Source organism: Tachypleus tridentatus, chromosome 6, assembly GCF_004210375.1.
Source record: "Tachypleus tridentatus isolate NWPU-2018 chromosome 6, ASM421037v1, whole genome shotgun sequence".
NCBI lineage: Eukaryota > Metazoa > Arthropoda > Merostomata > Xiphosura > Limulidae > Tachypleus > Tachypleus tridentatus.
In genome coordinates this window covers 70,402,558-70,419,241 of record NC_134830.1, presented here as the reverse complement: position 1 = coordinate 70,419,241, position 16,684 = coordinate 70,402,558, and the positions used below count along the sequence as shown (strand labels likewise).

The following is a 16,684-nucleotide window of genomic DNA, read 5'->3' as shown; positions in this document are numbered from 1 at the left end:
CAAATGCGACGAAGGAGCTGGAGGACATAACAAAAGAAGCGTACCAGGACTGTTTCAACAAATGGAAACACCGTTGGGATAAGTGTGTGCATTGGGGAGGAGAGTACTTTGAAGGGGTCCCAGACCTGTAACTTCTAAATAAAGTACATTTTGTTTTATGACATCAGTCTGGGTATTTTTTGAATAGCCCTCGTAGTCCCTGTTTATGCCCATAGTTGGTCCATTCTATCTTTCTTATCATCATAATTTCCATTAATGTCTCCTGTAATGAAGGTTCTTTTCAAAATGTAGGAGGTAACTAAGTTTTGTTCAATAGCATAGGCTTCATATGATTCTCAGCACAGTTGACAACAGTTGATTTTATATATCTGCTTTGAAAAAAGAAGAAGTAATAATAAAAATAGTAAACAGTAAATGTCAATATTAGACATAATAATAGTGTACTAAGATAACATTTTTAGTTCAGGTTTTGAGATTTTATATTACATTCCAAAGCTATATTGTAATGGGTGGTTTTATATAACTTGGACAGAATGAATGTATATCAAGTATTTACATGGCTAGTCTGTGCTTTTTTTATTGTTGTTGTTCTTAAAACAAGAAATTTATTTATATTACGAATAAATTATAAGATAGAAAAAATGTGTTCTTACTACTTATTCTGCCTTTTGGTAATATATAATTAGTTATTAAAACTTATCAAAGTTTCCATAGTGAGGCTTAAATTGCAAGAGGAATCCTGGATTTCTACCAATTTTATATTTTGCATATATAATTGTGGCCACTATAATTCAATAGTAGAAATTAGGTTAATTTACAAGTACATATACAAATTTTTCAAAGACACAATGCATGATAATTACAATATCATAAGAGGAACTGTATTATAATAAGAAAAACTTGTTGAGTTTTTCATTTAATTACTTGTTAATTAACAGAAACTCCTCTTTCTCAGAAGAGTACTTGAGATTTCAGCAGGAAAGCTGTAGATTCTCTTGACATAGAACTCATACTCATTTCTTTCTGTTGAAAATAGAAATATTAATACAGATACTTCTTTTTTGACTAAAGATATTTTATAATTCCAATTTCCCAGTGTGTTCAGTTTGAATATTTTAAATATTAAATACTTTTAAGGTATTTATAGCTTATTTTGCAAACTATTAATTTTTTCATTCAACTTTCTAAAGTGTAAAAATATTAGAAATTTTGTTTTTGTAGTTATCAGTTCAACCATAATCCCTTTTTTTTCATAATATTAAAACATGAGTGTTGGGTTAAATCTTCTTGTTTGCTATAAATGTTAAGAGGTATCCAATACCCTACAAAAATTTAAAAATTCAGAAAACAGCTAAAATGGAATAAAAAATGTATCAGCTAAAAACAAAGTTTTGCCACTGTTAATATACCATCATTATCGTTGGTAGATGGCAGCACAAAATATAGTTTTGCATATTTTTATTCAAGGGGTTTATTAAGATAATATAAAACTATTTAGAAGACAGTTGTATTTTTTATTTTAATAAGAAACCTAAATTTGGTCGCTTTATTACTCAAAATATGTATTCAGTGTAGTCCAAAATTAATTGTCTTGGAAATGTATAACAATTATGTTTCATTGTATCTGCCTCAGATTAATGTAAGAGTTTAAAATATACATCTGAACAGTATTCTGGTATGACACACAAAGGACTCATAAGTTTTAGGTAGTGTTAGTTCACTATCAACTCAGTCAAGAGTTAAATATGAATCAACTGTTTTTAGGTTTCCAGACAATTATTGTATTCATCAGAAAATATTCATCAGAAAAAGGATATTAGTAATGGATAATGGATCAAAGTTGTGTATAATTCTAATATTGAATAAATTTTTTATTGTATTTGTTGATTTTAATTTTTTTGCTGCAATTATATGTGATGCTTTTAATTACAAAGATGCTTCAGACTTCATAACTAAAAACATCATTATTTTTTACTTCCAATTATATGGTTCTTTATTATGGAATTTTTATAGATTATCTCAGTGGTTGTTCCATTTAACTTAGTTTTATTTCATGCATGATGGTAAGTTTCAGAAAATTTGATGCCAAAACTTAAGGATTTGATCTCATGTTGAACTGAGCACAGATAGCTGATTGTGTTGTTTTTAATTAAAATAGTTAAAATATGTTACTTCTGTATTTCAGAAAAGATTTTTCAATACATATACTTAATGATAGAATATTATGCAAAATGTTAATTTTTTTCATTTTATAGGATGGTCTAACACCACTGCATTGTGCTGCCCGTAGTGGTCATGATCAGGTTGTAGACTTATTGCTTGAAAGAGGTGCTCCAGTTACAGCAAAAACAAAGGTAAAGTAAAATCTATGTGAATAAAATATTTATTTAAAGTTTGAAATTTATGTACAATATACTGTGAAATACCTTGTAAAAAATGTTACATACCAAATTAAAATTTTTCTGTCACACGTGATTCAGTGAATTGATAAAGTATTTAGTCACATTTCCATATTTGAAGTTTGTATGTTACTTTATGAAAAGCTTTCAACTATTTATTACAAAGAAAACATTAATATTAGACAAATGTTAATTTTTTCTTTTGTTTAATATTAGACATTAGTATTGTTCAAAAATAAAAAGAGAACAATTTAGGAACCCTATATTTTTTATCACAATAAAACTATTGTAATTTTTGTCTATTCTAACACTTTTGCAGCTTGGGGAAAGGACAGGACTTGGTACATAAAACTGGTTTTGCATATATAAAGAAAAATATTTGAACCTGAGATTTAAAAAAAAATTGTGTGAATACTGAGATACTTGAAAAATCAAATGACCAGCTTAGAATATGTGTTTTTCTTTGAAATATATTTATAAATGTTTACTTAATTGAATGATTAGGGTAACTTTTATTCATTTGTTGCTCCAGAATGGGCTCGCTCCTCTTCACATGGCATCTCAAGGTGATAATGTAGATTGTGCTAGAACCTTGTTATATCATAAGGCTCCAGTTGATGATGTCACAATTGTAAGTAGAAAGTTTTACAAGAGCTATTTACACATATTAATATTGCAATTTGCATCATCTCTGTTTATGTTTGATACAGAAGTATAGGAAAATTGATTAAAATAGTTTTTAATAAGTTATTTTAAAAATGATACAGAGCTTATTTCTCAAAAGTTCCTTGAAAAATACAATAAGAGAATTAATTTTAAACCATTGAAGGTATAGGGCTATAAGTTTCCAATTACTATATTATGTGATGTAAGGTCCTTCAGAAACATTTTTTCTCTTACATTTTTTATTATTATAGTACAGAAAAATCATGTTGTTGTTTAAACGTTTTACTGCTGTAGCTCAGACACATGGAAATAGCCTTAAAAATACAAGCTGACATAGAGATAGAAAACAAGAGAAGGCAAATGAGATTTTCTTAAACATTAATAAATGCTTGATGTTCAATACATCTCACATAATTTGTTTCTGTTTTCTTTTATGTTGCTGTTCATTTTATCAATGCAAATGTCAGATAAGTTTTTGTTTGATAAGTCAAAATACGGCAGGAAAATTATGAAAAGAGTACATTGACACTGCAAATAAAAATACAATGAAATCAGTAATTTTAGAATCAAGGCAATGAAAAAGTTAGTTGCCATATAGCCATATTTTAAAGTTTTATTTGTTTCAGATTAAAGTATATAAATATCACATAAACATGACACCCAGATCAATAAAAGATAAACAGTTTTTGATGCTAAGTTAACTCTCTTACTGTGGGCTTAGTCAAATCAACCTAAAAAGTGTCCCCAAATTGAACTTTATAGTGTCCATACTAAAACTTCTAAGATGTGTTGTATATCTTAATTTTGGAAAGTTGAAGTAGTCATTAACAGTCTTTTGTAAAACAAAAAAAGGGGGAGGTTAATGAAATATTTCCAATGTGGTACTCTTCCTCTTCTCCCAAGATTAGCTCTTCTTGTTTTATGCTGCCCTCTATTTGGGTCTTCTCGGCAGATTTCCCTTCCATTGTTGACCATGTACTGTCTTCAGATATAGCCTTGTACACGTGGTTTGCTTCTTTTCGGATGTTTTCAGGGCTGCAACACTGTATTCTGTCTCCTGTTTCTGTGTATACAGGTCATTCTTATGGCTCTGTTTTTATGATGTTTCAAGTTTGAAATGATTACTGATTGTAAGATGAAATTATATTTGTTTATTTTAAGTACTAAACTTAATAACAGTATACACTTGTTCACTACTAAATTTTATTGTTTCATTGCTCTTTGAACTGTGTTTAACAAATATTCTCACCAAGCAAGTGGAATATTAGTTGAGGAACATATATCTCGCAAATTGTATGATGCATGGACTACTTGTGAGTGTAGCTAGTGAATGTTTTTGGTATTATTCTGTATTTAACCTAAGTAACTTAAGAAGTTTCTAGGTTTTACATTTTTCATACCGTTATTATAATAAATAAAGAATAAATAAGAAAAACAGGAAATATAGTACTTCTGATACGATACACACCTACACTCAATAAATAAATATTCTTAACCTTCCACTGCCCTCTAATACATTGAAAAGAAATTTTATTACTTGATGCACTATTCTTTGTACCACATAAGCTCAGGATGATAATTTAACATGTGCCTCTTAATGCCGATGACAATGTTTAAGACAAAGATGATTTAGACAGACTTTTTCTGCTTCTTGTTTTGCTATACAACCACTTCCTGCATCTTAGGAAGAAGTCAGACCCTCTACTTCTTTCCTTTTATTAATCACACAAGTTGATCACATTTTGAATGTTTCTTGTGTTTCCTATGATTTCTCTCCTTCCTCTTTTGTGTGAGATTCTCAACCTAGCTGACATTGAGGTTCATTTACAATGGTTTTTCATTACAGTTAATTTAATAGGTTAGTATGCCTTGACCTGTTTCTAATTTTTGAACAAAATGCTTTTAGCATTTTATTGTTCTTCACATCCTTATTTGCATTCCCAAAAATTAGATCTGCTGCTATTCCTTTGGAGTTCTAGTTCTAAAGCTTCTGTGTCATTTTCTCATTCATCTTACACTTACTAACACTTTCACTTCTTTGTGTATTTTGTCTGAGGCCTTTTGTTGCTCTCTCAATGATTTTTTTGGAAGACCTCATACCCATTCTATGGTCAATTTCAGTGAGGCTCTTTTCATTGGCCCTTTCACTGCTTACCTGACTACTTTGTTGTTGACACTTGCTCGGGAAAGACATGCTGCTCATGGGAGTTTGTTTTTCCTCGGAGATTTAAGGATGGAACTGTTTTTACGTAACACCCTCTTTAGGGGCTGTTCTGATTTTTTTGAGTCCCTTGTTTACATGACTAGGTTGCATACTCTGCACTGTCCCTTGCTAATCATTTATCATAACCTTTTGCAACCATTTAATATCCCATATTTATTTCAGTTCAGATCCAGATCACCTCGTGTTCTTTGCAGGTTTTATGGTGCTTTGTGGCATATACAGATTCTTTTTGTGGTTCACATTTGTTTATTCTGTGGAACCCTTTTGTGTTACATAACTTCTCCCCCATCATCCTTATGGGTTGGGTTTTTCAACTTATTTGGTTGGTTTACCCTTCTCTATCTTCAGAGTGGCATAATCTTTATTGTGTCTCACCTCATCAGACTTGACATATCTGTAGTGGCCTGTTTCTATTATCTTTTGGAGGAGATCTTTCAGGCTGGAATGTGGACTACTCTCAGACGTTTGTTACTCATTACCTACAGCACCTTGCTTGTCCTTTTCTGGTGGATATTTTCTACCTCCTGTGGTAATTCTACATACATCAGTTTTGACTCCACCTTGGATAAGTGTATTTTTCTGTTTCTTCATGGGCCTCGTTTTCCTTTAATATACATTCAGATCCCACACAGTGATGAGTGTTACCTGGTCAGGAATGCTTTCCCATATATCTGCATCAAATACCTTTAAGTTTATAATGCATATTGTTGAAATGTGATGCTTTGCAAGATCACTAGCAGCTTACCATATATATGTTTTATATGTATACTTCTAATAAATGTTTGGTGGATCATCACTCATGGAGTAAAGCATAATGGGATTGCTACCCATCCCTGCTGCTCCTTCAGTTGAATAAATAAGAAGTGGTCTGCTTTTCAAAACAGTGTTTTGCAGCCCTCTATTGAACTTTCTGGTGTGACATTTCCCTCCTTTTTTTCTTAAGTGGACTTTGAGGTGCCCTTAATTCTCACTTCCCAGTTTGTAACTACAGGCATGGTAAACTGTGGAGGTTTCCTCATGAGTGTAGAACATACATCATAACATTAAATATCATTCCACTATAGTAGAAGAGGGCAAAGGTGGGAACCGTCCTGAAGGTTTAATCCCAAGTGTGCTGATATGCTGGACCAACCAACAATGCATCCTCCTTTTAATGCTACGTTCATGTTGATAGTGCCTTGCTTTAATATCTGAGACCAGTAGGTGCCCCATTCCTGCTAATTCTGATTGCAAGATGTTTTCTTTCTCTGCATCTATGATTGTGCTTGGGGGATTTTATCAGTTTCATAATACTAGTTGCAAGATATACAAAGTTCTGTTCCTATGGTTAAATAGGCATTCCTCATTTTTCCACATGATAGTTGAGTTAGATTTGTTATTTTCCTACTCATAATATAGGATACAAGATGACTTCCTATTCTTATGGATGAATTGAGGCTTAGACACAGTCTCATAAATTCAGGTTCAGTTTGATGTACTTCCTGTCTTGTACAGATCCTTTGGAATTTTTTGCAGCATATGCCTTTTGCAAGCTTCCTTATTGTTGCTTGCATTATAGCACCATGTGTATATGGGAAGGGTATTTATTACTAAAAGTCTGCTTGCCCTGGCCACCATGCACTGTATATATATTGGTTTTAATCTTATGTGTGAGCATCTGTCTCATAATACTAAGAACAGGATATGAAATCTCATCTGTACAATTGAGTTTGAGTAGCTACCTAACAATCTCTCATTGAATGCTTCCATTTTAATAAATCTGTGAACTGACTGTTGGCTTTCTATTTTTGCTTGGTGAATTTGGAGTTGTCTATCTATGTTCTTTTTTTTTTTTTTTAAGTACTTGTGACTCTTAATCTGCCAGAGTTCGTTTGTTTTTGGTTACATTTTTCTTGTTGTAGATGAATTGGGACTTGTGTTTAATATTTACACCTGATACAATATTTTCAGAGGTCTTACTTTTACTATCTAGAAACCTTGTTGCTGTGCATTTCATGACATTCCACTTCTTCAAGGGCTGAGAGCATACCTGTTCAGAAGTGGTGCACTCTCCACATTTGTGCTTCCATTCAATTAAAGAACACACCTGTTTGATTATCTACAGATATTTTTCACAGTGAATCTCTTGTTTATCTTACATCAGTCCTTGTGGCTACTTAAATGTAGTACTCTAGCTGTTGTGTTAAAAGGGGCATGTATTATATCGGAAGTTATCACTTTCTTATGCTGAAAATAGATTTTCAGTAGATACATATGAGATACTATTTTTAGCGAAAGAAAAGTATAACTTACCTGAGTTTTTGTTTTTAGTTGTTGACTACAGATGAACTATGCAACAAGAACTATTAAAAATTTAGCTGATTCATTGATATATTTCCCATGGAATTAAAAGTGAAAAGACAATATTTTGTACAGAGAACAATGTAATATAATACATAATTTGATAGGTTAAAACCTTTGGCCTTATATTGGTAAAATAGTATAGTACTAAAAGTAAGAGAGAACTTTTGGCAATTTGTGAGAGAGAAGATGTGTCAGGTGGGCATGGCAAGGGGGTCTGATTTTTTAGTTTATGGCTCTGTAATCATATAAGATTGAAGTATATGGAAATTTTACTTTGCATGATTGATGATGGTAGTATGACTAATTTATATTAAATTGCATACTTTTAGGAGGGGTGATAAATAAATTAGAGAAAAGGAGATACCTGGAGGGTAAATGTCACAATTCTCTTGGAGAAATTGATTATCTTATTTTAATATTGCCTTATAAAATTAAGAATTTAAAGCATTAGATTATTAACTACATTTTGATGCCAAGTTTATTCACATACCATTGTAATAAAGTACATTAAATAACTTTTGAACGTAACTTATTAAAAACTTCATGACACATAGAGAAACAGATATACATAGCAAGAGGATTAAAATATTATCTTTATAAAAGATATTTGAGAGTGAAAAACTAGTTTCTATCTCTTAGTTCTCCATACAAAGTTGGTTGATGTGATCAACCTTGCAATCACCAGAGTTCCTATACTGTACATTTTAATGATATGTGTATCTTTATGAAATTTGGCAAGCTTTCAATAAGTATTACGAGTCTTTTGTGTGCAAAAAATCATATTTTTTCAATTAACAGTTTTCCTAAAGATTTCTCCTTGAATATATGGAGTCAAGTCAGTGATGAAGTTCTCTTTAAGTGCAAAGTGATTTTCATGTTAAGAATACAAATACATTTTTGCATCTGAAATTGTTAAAATTTTGTTTACTTAACCTCTAAAGTCTCTTTAATAAATATAAAATGTTTTTCTCTAACCTAACTTCATACAGATCTGGTAGATTTTACCTATCTATTAATCATCATAAAAAATATAAAATCAACCTAAATTACCCTTTTTTTCCTTTCTGTAATGACTACAGATTGTAACTAGTGTTCTTTATAAGCTATATGACTGAACAGCAACTAAAATAGTGCTGTTCACTTCACTATTCTGGCTACACACATCCTTGATAATGGTGAGGAGTCTCAACATGTTGATGGCCTTAATGATCTATGCAGTTAAAAAAGTCTAAAACCCAAATAACCAATTGACAGTATTGCAAATTAACTTAATGATCCAATTGGATTGATGGTCTAAACCCTAAAATAAAATCTAGCAGTGTACATCTGTATTGTGCCTAGATACTGGTGTACTTGAAAATATTCATTGGTTACATGGATTGAAAAAAATTAGAGGTAACATTGACTGTAACCACAAATTGCAGTTGTTTATCCTAAATAGTTTAAGGGTCAAAAGTCTACATTTGTTTATATGTAATTTTATTGTATTATTGCCCTTTGAAGTGTGTAAAATTCATAATTCTGTTGCACAAATTGTATATTACTTTGGAATCTCATACTTGTAACTGAGGTTACCATGTTGAATGATGTAATGTATGAGTTGCTCAAAAGCATACATTGTGAAGAATTATTTTCAATATTATTTTTTAATTATCTTATCTGATAAAATCGAATAAATTTCTACTTTTTACACCTTAATTACCTTTATAAGAATAAGTAAAAATTGTAAATGGGAAAACAACAAATATAGTACTTACATTTGATCTCTTTGTTTGTTTTGTTTCAGCTGTTGATTGTTGAGAAAAGTTGAGCCTCATTTTTTTATAATAATAGTATTTTTATGCTAAATAATTTTGATTTACTTAAATAATGACACAGAATAATAACAAGCACAAAGCAAACAATGTCATATGACTATTATAATTTAACTGGTTTGCTAACTAAGACAAAGGACTTAAATTAATTCTCATAGTTGCTTGATCTGAACACTGCAAGATGAACTTTCCATCTGAAAACAAAACTGAGAGTACTTTATACTGGAAACAGTGTCACATTATACAATATTCAGTGAATGAAAACTTTACCTTTCTACCTTTCTCTTTGTTAAAAATGATAGCCTGAAACATCAGAATTATTGGCTGTTTGTAAAAGAGAAGGTATTACAAGTGGACAGGTAAATGAGTTTGGTTTTATAGTTTATAACTTAGTAAACAAATATTATTTAAGGCTGGAAAAATTTGACACTGTCTCAGTAACATCTGTATTATAATGTCTGACATATATCAAATTCTGTATTTCAAGGAGGGATGGTATATATAAATACATATAAAGGGGAAGCCTAAGAGAACAAATTTAACAATTCTTATATGAGGGGGAGATTGAGGAGTTTGTAAAAAATATATTCTTATAAAAATAAAAACTTAAACCTCATGCAGTATTAAAATTTGGTATATCAGCTATGTTTGGATACCAAGTTTATTCACATATATTGATAATAATTTGGCACATGTGCTTTGTAAGAGAGATAAGGATATTATAAATAAAGTGTTCATTGAGACCAGCATGACCAACTAATGGCCCATAGTGTGCATTTGACCTTATGACTAATTTTGATTTGGCTTGTATAACATAATTAATCTCATCTTCAATTTCAGATTAATATATTAGGAAAACCTTACCTTCCAAATAACCCTTAACATACAAATCCCACTTTAATTAATAACAAGTAATCTACTGTATTTTTCCATTGTCTACAGCTAATTAGATATTGAATGATCCTTACCAAAAAACTTAGAGAAGATTAATTTTTGTAATATATACTCTTCAAATTAAGAAACGCAAAAGGCAAAATTTGAGACATATTGTTAACAAGTTTATTTTGGGTAGTTCTGTATGACATGTGTGAAACTTTGCACATTCACTGCTGAACATCCAAAGTCTGCAAAGGCGAAGTCCACGCTCACTAGTTGAAGTTTAACGTCACTCAACGTCAATAATGAGTATGCCCCCCGTGAGCATCAATAACTGCTTGGCATCTCCTGCCCATGGAAGCAATGAGATGACGAATCACATCCTGTGGAATGGCTGTCCACTCAGCCTGCAAAGCTGCTGCAAGCTGAGGTAGAGTCCGTGGTTGAGGTTGTCGCCGTCGCAGACATCGGTCCAACTCGTCCCAAAGATGTTCGATGGGGTTTAAATCTGGTGATCTGGAGGGCCAGGGAAGAACATTGATGTCGTGGTGTCTCATGAAGACAGTGGTGAAGACGGGCGTTGTCATGTTGAAAAACGTCGTTGACATTCACCATGATGGGTTGCACATGGGGCCTAAGAATCCCGTCGACGGTTGTGTACGGTCTGATCGGAAATTCTACGCAGCCCTGGTATGGTTGAGGCAGTAGACGTTGCAGCAGTGGTCCTATCCCGAAGGTGATGTAACCGGATGTAGCTATCTTGTGCGGGCGTGGTCACACAAGGTCTGCCAGATCGTGGACGGTCACAAGTTGATCCATGTTGTTGGTGACGATTCCATAGCCTTGTGATGGTGCTTGGGTGGACATTCACAGCTCTGGCAACATCTGATCGAGATTCGCCTGCTTCCAAGCGACCAATGGCATTGTTGCATTGTGCTTTAGTCAGTCTTGGCATAACTGTATTGCGTGTTGGTGGCTTAACACTGAGCTATGGAAATCGAGAACCTGTCACTTTTATAGGGGATTTTGCACATGTTGCACTTGCAGAACATGCAGATCTCTCAAACAAATTTATTGGACACGCATGCGTTTTGGCGAAAAATCCGATGTTTTCCTCTGTTTTCAAAGTGCACAACTTTTATTGTCATTTTGGTCTGACAATCAGTGCCTTAACACGTGTAACATCACATACTCTGAGCTTGTAACGTTATTACATATATTTCTCTTTAAAATAACAAAAATATCCTTTTTGTGTTTCTTTTTTTCAAGAGTATATGTTATTTTTATGCATGTATTTTTATGATGAAACAAAAAATAATCATTAATGTTTTTCTTGTATACAAGTTAACAAATTAACAAAACATTGCCTGTATATTTAAATTTTATGTCAAAGTGTTGAAAAGAAAAAGAAATTAAGTTTTTTAAGAAACCAAATAACAATTTTTTGTCCCAGGACTATTTGACAGCTTTGCATGTGGCTGCTCACTGTGGTCATGTCAAAGTGGCAAAAATTCTTCTTGATCATAAAGCTGACCCTAATGCTAGAGCCTTGAATGGGTTCACTCCACTTCACATTGCCTGTAAGAAGAACAGACTCAAAATTGTTGAACTTTTATTGAAACATGGAGGCTCCATTGAAGCTAGAACAGAGGTATGAGTAGTTTGTGTTATATATATGTATACATGTAAGATACCAAAGCATATAGTAAAAGAAAATGTCATACTGATATTATATGGTAACTTAGAGATGTATTTGTAATACTACTTTTATGCACACTTTTATTTATTTGATTTATATACACTGCTCGCTTTAACATGGTTTTCATCTGCATTTCAAGACAGCTGGTATGGGTATCAAAACTTTTATTAAAACAAAGTAGAGAACAATGTTTCAACCTTTTTAGGTCATCTTTAGGTTGACAGGTCGAAACTCTGTTCTCTACTTTATTTTAATAAAAGTTTTAATACCCATACCAGCCATCCTAAGATGCATTTTTACTTCAAGTGGGTTTCTCATTATCACAAATGGTTTTCATCTCTGTCAACATGCACATGGCTTTATGCTGTCAGTGTTTTTTATATGTTTTCATTGCTCCATATTTTATAGACCAGAATGTGTTACAATCAAGGAGCAGGATTTCAGATAATGGCTATAAGAAACAATTTTCATTCTTTGCATATATTATTTCACTTTAAGGATGTAAAGATTGAATGTAATGTAATATCTGACATTATACAAGATGACTGTTTTTATTTGATTTCACATTTTTGTGTCCAGATACTTTGTACTCCTATGCTTATTGTCTTCAGTTTGTGCAATGTCAAAAAATATCACAAAATACTAGATTCTTCATGCCTGTCGTTATTATTTAAAATAGAAGAAGGTCAAGGGATTTGCTGTCAGTATGGGTCAAGGGAGCAATATCTCTTGTCAGGGAGCATGGCTCTACCATTGAAATTAAATTTAAAGTGTTTTTAGGGCAGCTAAATCTTGTTCCTGAAGCTAAACTTTAAGCATTTTTGAACAGCTAAACCATTTTCTTTGGAGCAACATTAAACTTAAAAATTTGTTTCAAAATTATTTCATATGTTTTTTTTTTTATAATTTCCATATAAATGGTACAAGAAATAATAACTAATAACCACATGAAAGACTATTTATTATGTTTAAATCATTAATGCAAACCCATTACACCATCCCTTGAACAGGCCTTTTCAAGAATTGGACAAGACAGAAAATTTTAATTATTAAAAAGATTAAGCTTGCTTCTGTTTGCAAGATAAAATGTAATAAATGTGTATAATATTTTGTTTAGAACAACGAGATCATGATCCATATACACATATATTGTTCTTTGACTAAATCATAGTCTATACATGCACACCTTTTTTTTTTTTATATTGTCCAATGTCCATTTATTATACAATGTGAGTTCACTGAAAACTCTGTAAAGTCTCTGTCAAACTTCTTTTTTAAATTTCATCTTAAGAGAACATGTACAACCTGCACACAAAAGTTATTTCAAATCCATTTCACAATTAAGAAAAACTGTGTCATTAGAGGAGTTGACAAATTGATTAAAAAAATCCTGGCCACTGACAGAATGGAACTGTGGTAAAAAATAACATACAAGAAAATCTAGTAGTAATGTTCTCTTTCATCACAAACAACACAGCAAGTTTATATTTAAGATGATGAAGTTATTAACTCTATATATTTAGAAGTTGTTTTTCAAAAAGTAGTTGGGTCAAGGATAAATTTCCAGCCCCCTAGGGTGTTTTGACAGCACTGTTTGTACATATAGGTGTCTTTTTTTTTTTTTGACTGATCAGTCTGATAAATATTTGCCTAAGCACATGGATGCTGTTACTCCTACCTTAGCATGAAATGGCCTAGTGCTTTAATCTGTTGCAGCTGTTGTATAGTTCATTATATTGCATTGTGAAAAAAAAACAACTAAAAACTATTTGATGTCTGTTTAACCATTGAAGAACTTTCTATAGTTTATTTAGCTTCCACAGATGAAATACCTTTATATGAGATATTTGTATAAATTTAAACTTTGAAATTTTGAAAATATTTCATTATGATATGTTTTTTTAAAGAAACAATTGAAAATGGTAATATTTATTTTAAATTTTAATTACTAATTTCTGTGTTTTATTACATTATTTTAAAATTTTCTTACAGAGTTTTTATTTTATGAAACTGTGAATTTTAATTTTGATTTTAATAGTTAGTGCCATATACAGTTCCACCATGTTTACAGTTACTGGCATGCAGTAAAAATGTTTTTAACTTATTAACATTGTAAGCAAGCCAGGTGATCTTTTAAATTGTTATTTAGAAGGTGCTGTTTAATATAAAATAAAAAGTTTTAAATCTGTTATATATATATATATATATTACACACACACGCACACATATTTACATTTTCTTTGTAATTTTCTTCGCCCATACAATCAATTACTTAGGACAGAAAGGCTTAATGTAAACAAAGCCTAACATAGTGGTTTTTGTTGGTGAGGCTTAACTTAATATTGAAAGTGCATAATTATCTAACTTACTCCATTTATTTTTCTGTCATAAAATATCATAACATTATAATTTAAATGTAATATAAGATGATAAAGTAATTTTTTACAAGCTTTAAACTCATATCACTAAATTTTTATCACTTTTTTTCTAATCTCTACATGAATCTTATCTGCTCTGGGATCCATATTGACTTTTACTGTTGAAAAGGATCAAATAAATATTATTCATTTATTAATAGTTTATGGTGCCTTGAAGCTGAGGTATAGGTAATTGCATCACACTGTAACAACCAAGGTTGAGAAACAGTAATTGGCTAAACAGTGATAAAACTTTTCAGAAAACAAGAGGACTGAAGAGGTTGTGTGAAAGCATTAAAACCAGTTTCTCTAATGTCAAGTGTTTTTGATAGTTTGTTTCCAGTTATTGTAGATTTTTACTAACTGCTACACTTAATGTTGTGTACTTTTTTATTCTAACTTTGTTTTTAGAGTTTGAATAGCATAACACTGTGATTGCTTGCAACAGAAAAGTTAATACATACATTTCTAAAGTTTAGAAATGATTTAAACAAATTATTAATATTTTTATTGTATTTTCTCTATGGATACTTTTATTTCACAGTCTGGTCTTACACCTCTCCATGTATCTGCTTTTATGGGAAATATGAACATTGTTATATTTTTGATCCAACATGGAGCTGACCCAGATATCCCAACAGTCCGGGGAGAAACCCCCATTCATTTAGCTGCAAGAGCTAACCAGGCAGACATCATACGAATTCTTTTACGAAATGGAGCTCATGTAGATGCCAAAGCTAGAGTGAGTATTTTATGAAATGGATTTTTAATTGCAATTAACAATACAACATTGAATTTTCAAATTATGTGAGTTTGCATACTGGAAGATTGTTTGCTGCTAGAGTGATTTCATGAATTTATAACTCTCATTTTTTGTTTTGTACCAAAGGTTTTAGCATGAAGTATGAGCATAGTGTTATTTATTTTTTAATGCAATGCACAATCTTCAATTTCAAATAATTATAACATTATGAATGAAGCAACTTGAATTGTTACTTAACTTCCTATTAAGAGTTTCTCAGTTACATTTTTATGTGAGGTATCATTTGGACAGTTCTGGTGTCAACAAGACCTTTATAAAATATGTATGTGTATGTATATGATGTTATTGTATAAGGAACATCAGACACCTTTGCACATTGCTGCTCGACTTGGAAACGTTGACATTGTGAGTCTGCTGATTCAGCATGGTGCAGCAGTGGATGCCACATCTAAAGATATGTACACAGCACTTCACATTGCTGCTAAAGAAGGACAAGAAGAGGTTGCTTCTCTTTTGTTAGATAATGGAGCTTCTCTTACAGCTACTACAAAGGTACAGTTACTCTTGTAGAATTAAAATTACATTCATAAAATTTCCCAAACTATTGAAGGTGGCATGACCAGTATTTGGTTTGTAGAAGAAAAATTATAAAAGAACTTTTAAAAACTGTTTCAGTGTTTGATATTACACAGCTAAGTGCAATGTTTTGGGAATGGAGTTAGGAATAAGAAAGTAGTATTCTTAAAGACTAAAGCAATTTCCACATAAAATTGCTAACCAGTGCCTCTTTTCCTCCATTTATTTTATTGTTATTAATCCTTTTTTTGTACAGATTTCAAGAACTTTTTTCTGACTTTAGGGGAACAATTTTTTCTATTTAGACCATTTTCTATGACAAAAAATCAATATAAAATTAATTCTGATTTTTTTGAAAATTGCTTTTAGTAATTAAGAAAGCATGATGTCAACCACTTAAGTGTAAAATGTCCATTTTATTAATTAATTCCTTTGTGCATTATTTTATTATTCTTAAGCTGATAAAGATTAACTGAAATATTAATATTTTTTCTGGATATAATAAGAAATGAGTGCAGAATTAGAATGTACACCAAAGCAGTGTCTAGAATTAAAATGAAACCTCAGGAAAAACAAATATTGTAATCTTTCAAAATTATTTATGTGTGTTTGAAAAGTGTTTACAATTTATTTTCATTGATATATCTATAGAAAGGGTTTACTGCTCTTCATCTGACTGCTAAGTATGGAAATATCAAAGTGGCAAGACTCTTACTCCAGAGAAATGCTCCAGTTGATGTCCAAGGAAAAGTGAGTTTTGTTTTCTTTCACATTAGAAATAATATGTCAAAGTTATTTGTTATTTTACATGTAAAATTTTTGAAAATTTGTACTAATAAATATTTTTCCTTTGGTTTTACAGCAATTATGTCATTCAGCAAAATTTACCAAATAATTGATAGTCTCA

The 16,684-nt window shown here is 31.3% G+C and overlaps 1 protein-coding gene across 8 annotated transcripts in view; it reads left to right on the top strand.

Annotated features, from left to right (window-relative positions):
* LOC143252767 (uncharacterized) overlaps positions 1-16,684 on the top strand; it is a 183,940-nt gene that overhangs the window by 61,198 nt on the left and 106,058 nt on the right. For 7 of the 8 annotated variants that reach the window (XM_076505426.1, XM_076505429.1, XM_076505425.1 and 4 more), the window contains exons 8-13: positions 2,256-2,354; positions 2,932-3,030; positions 11,776-11,973; positions 14,983-15,180; positions 15,556-15,753; positions 16,429-16,527. In XM_076505426.1, the coding sequence (XP_076361541.1) occupies positions 2,256-2,354; positions 2,932-3,030; positions 11,776-11,973; positions 14,983-15,180; positions 15,556-15,753; positions 16,429-16,527 (891 nt within the window). The remainder of the gene's footprint in view (positions 1-2,255; positions 2,355-2,931; positions 3,031-11,775; positions 11,974-14,982; positions 15,181-15,555; positions 15,754-16,428; positions 16,528-16,684) is intronic. The other variant, XM_076505427.1, reaches the window with a different exon arrangement.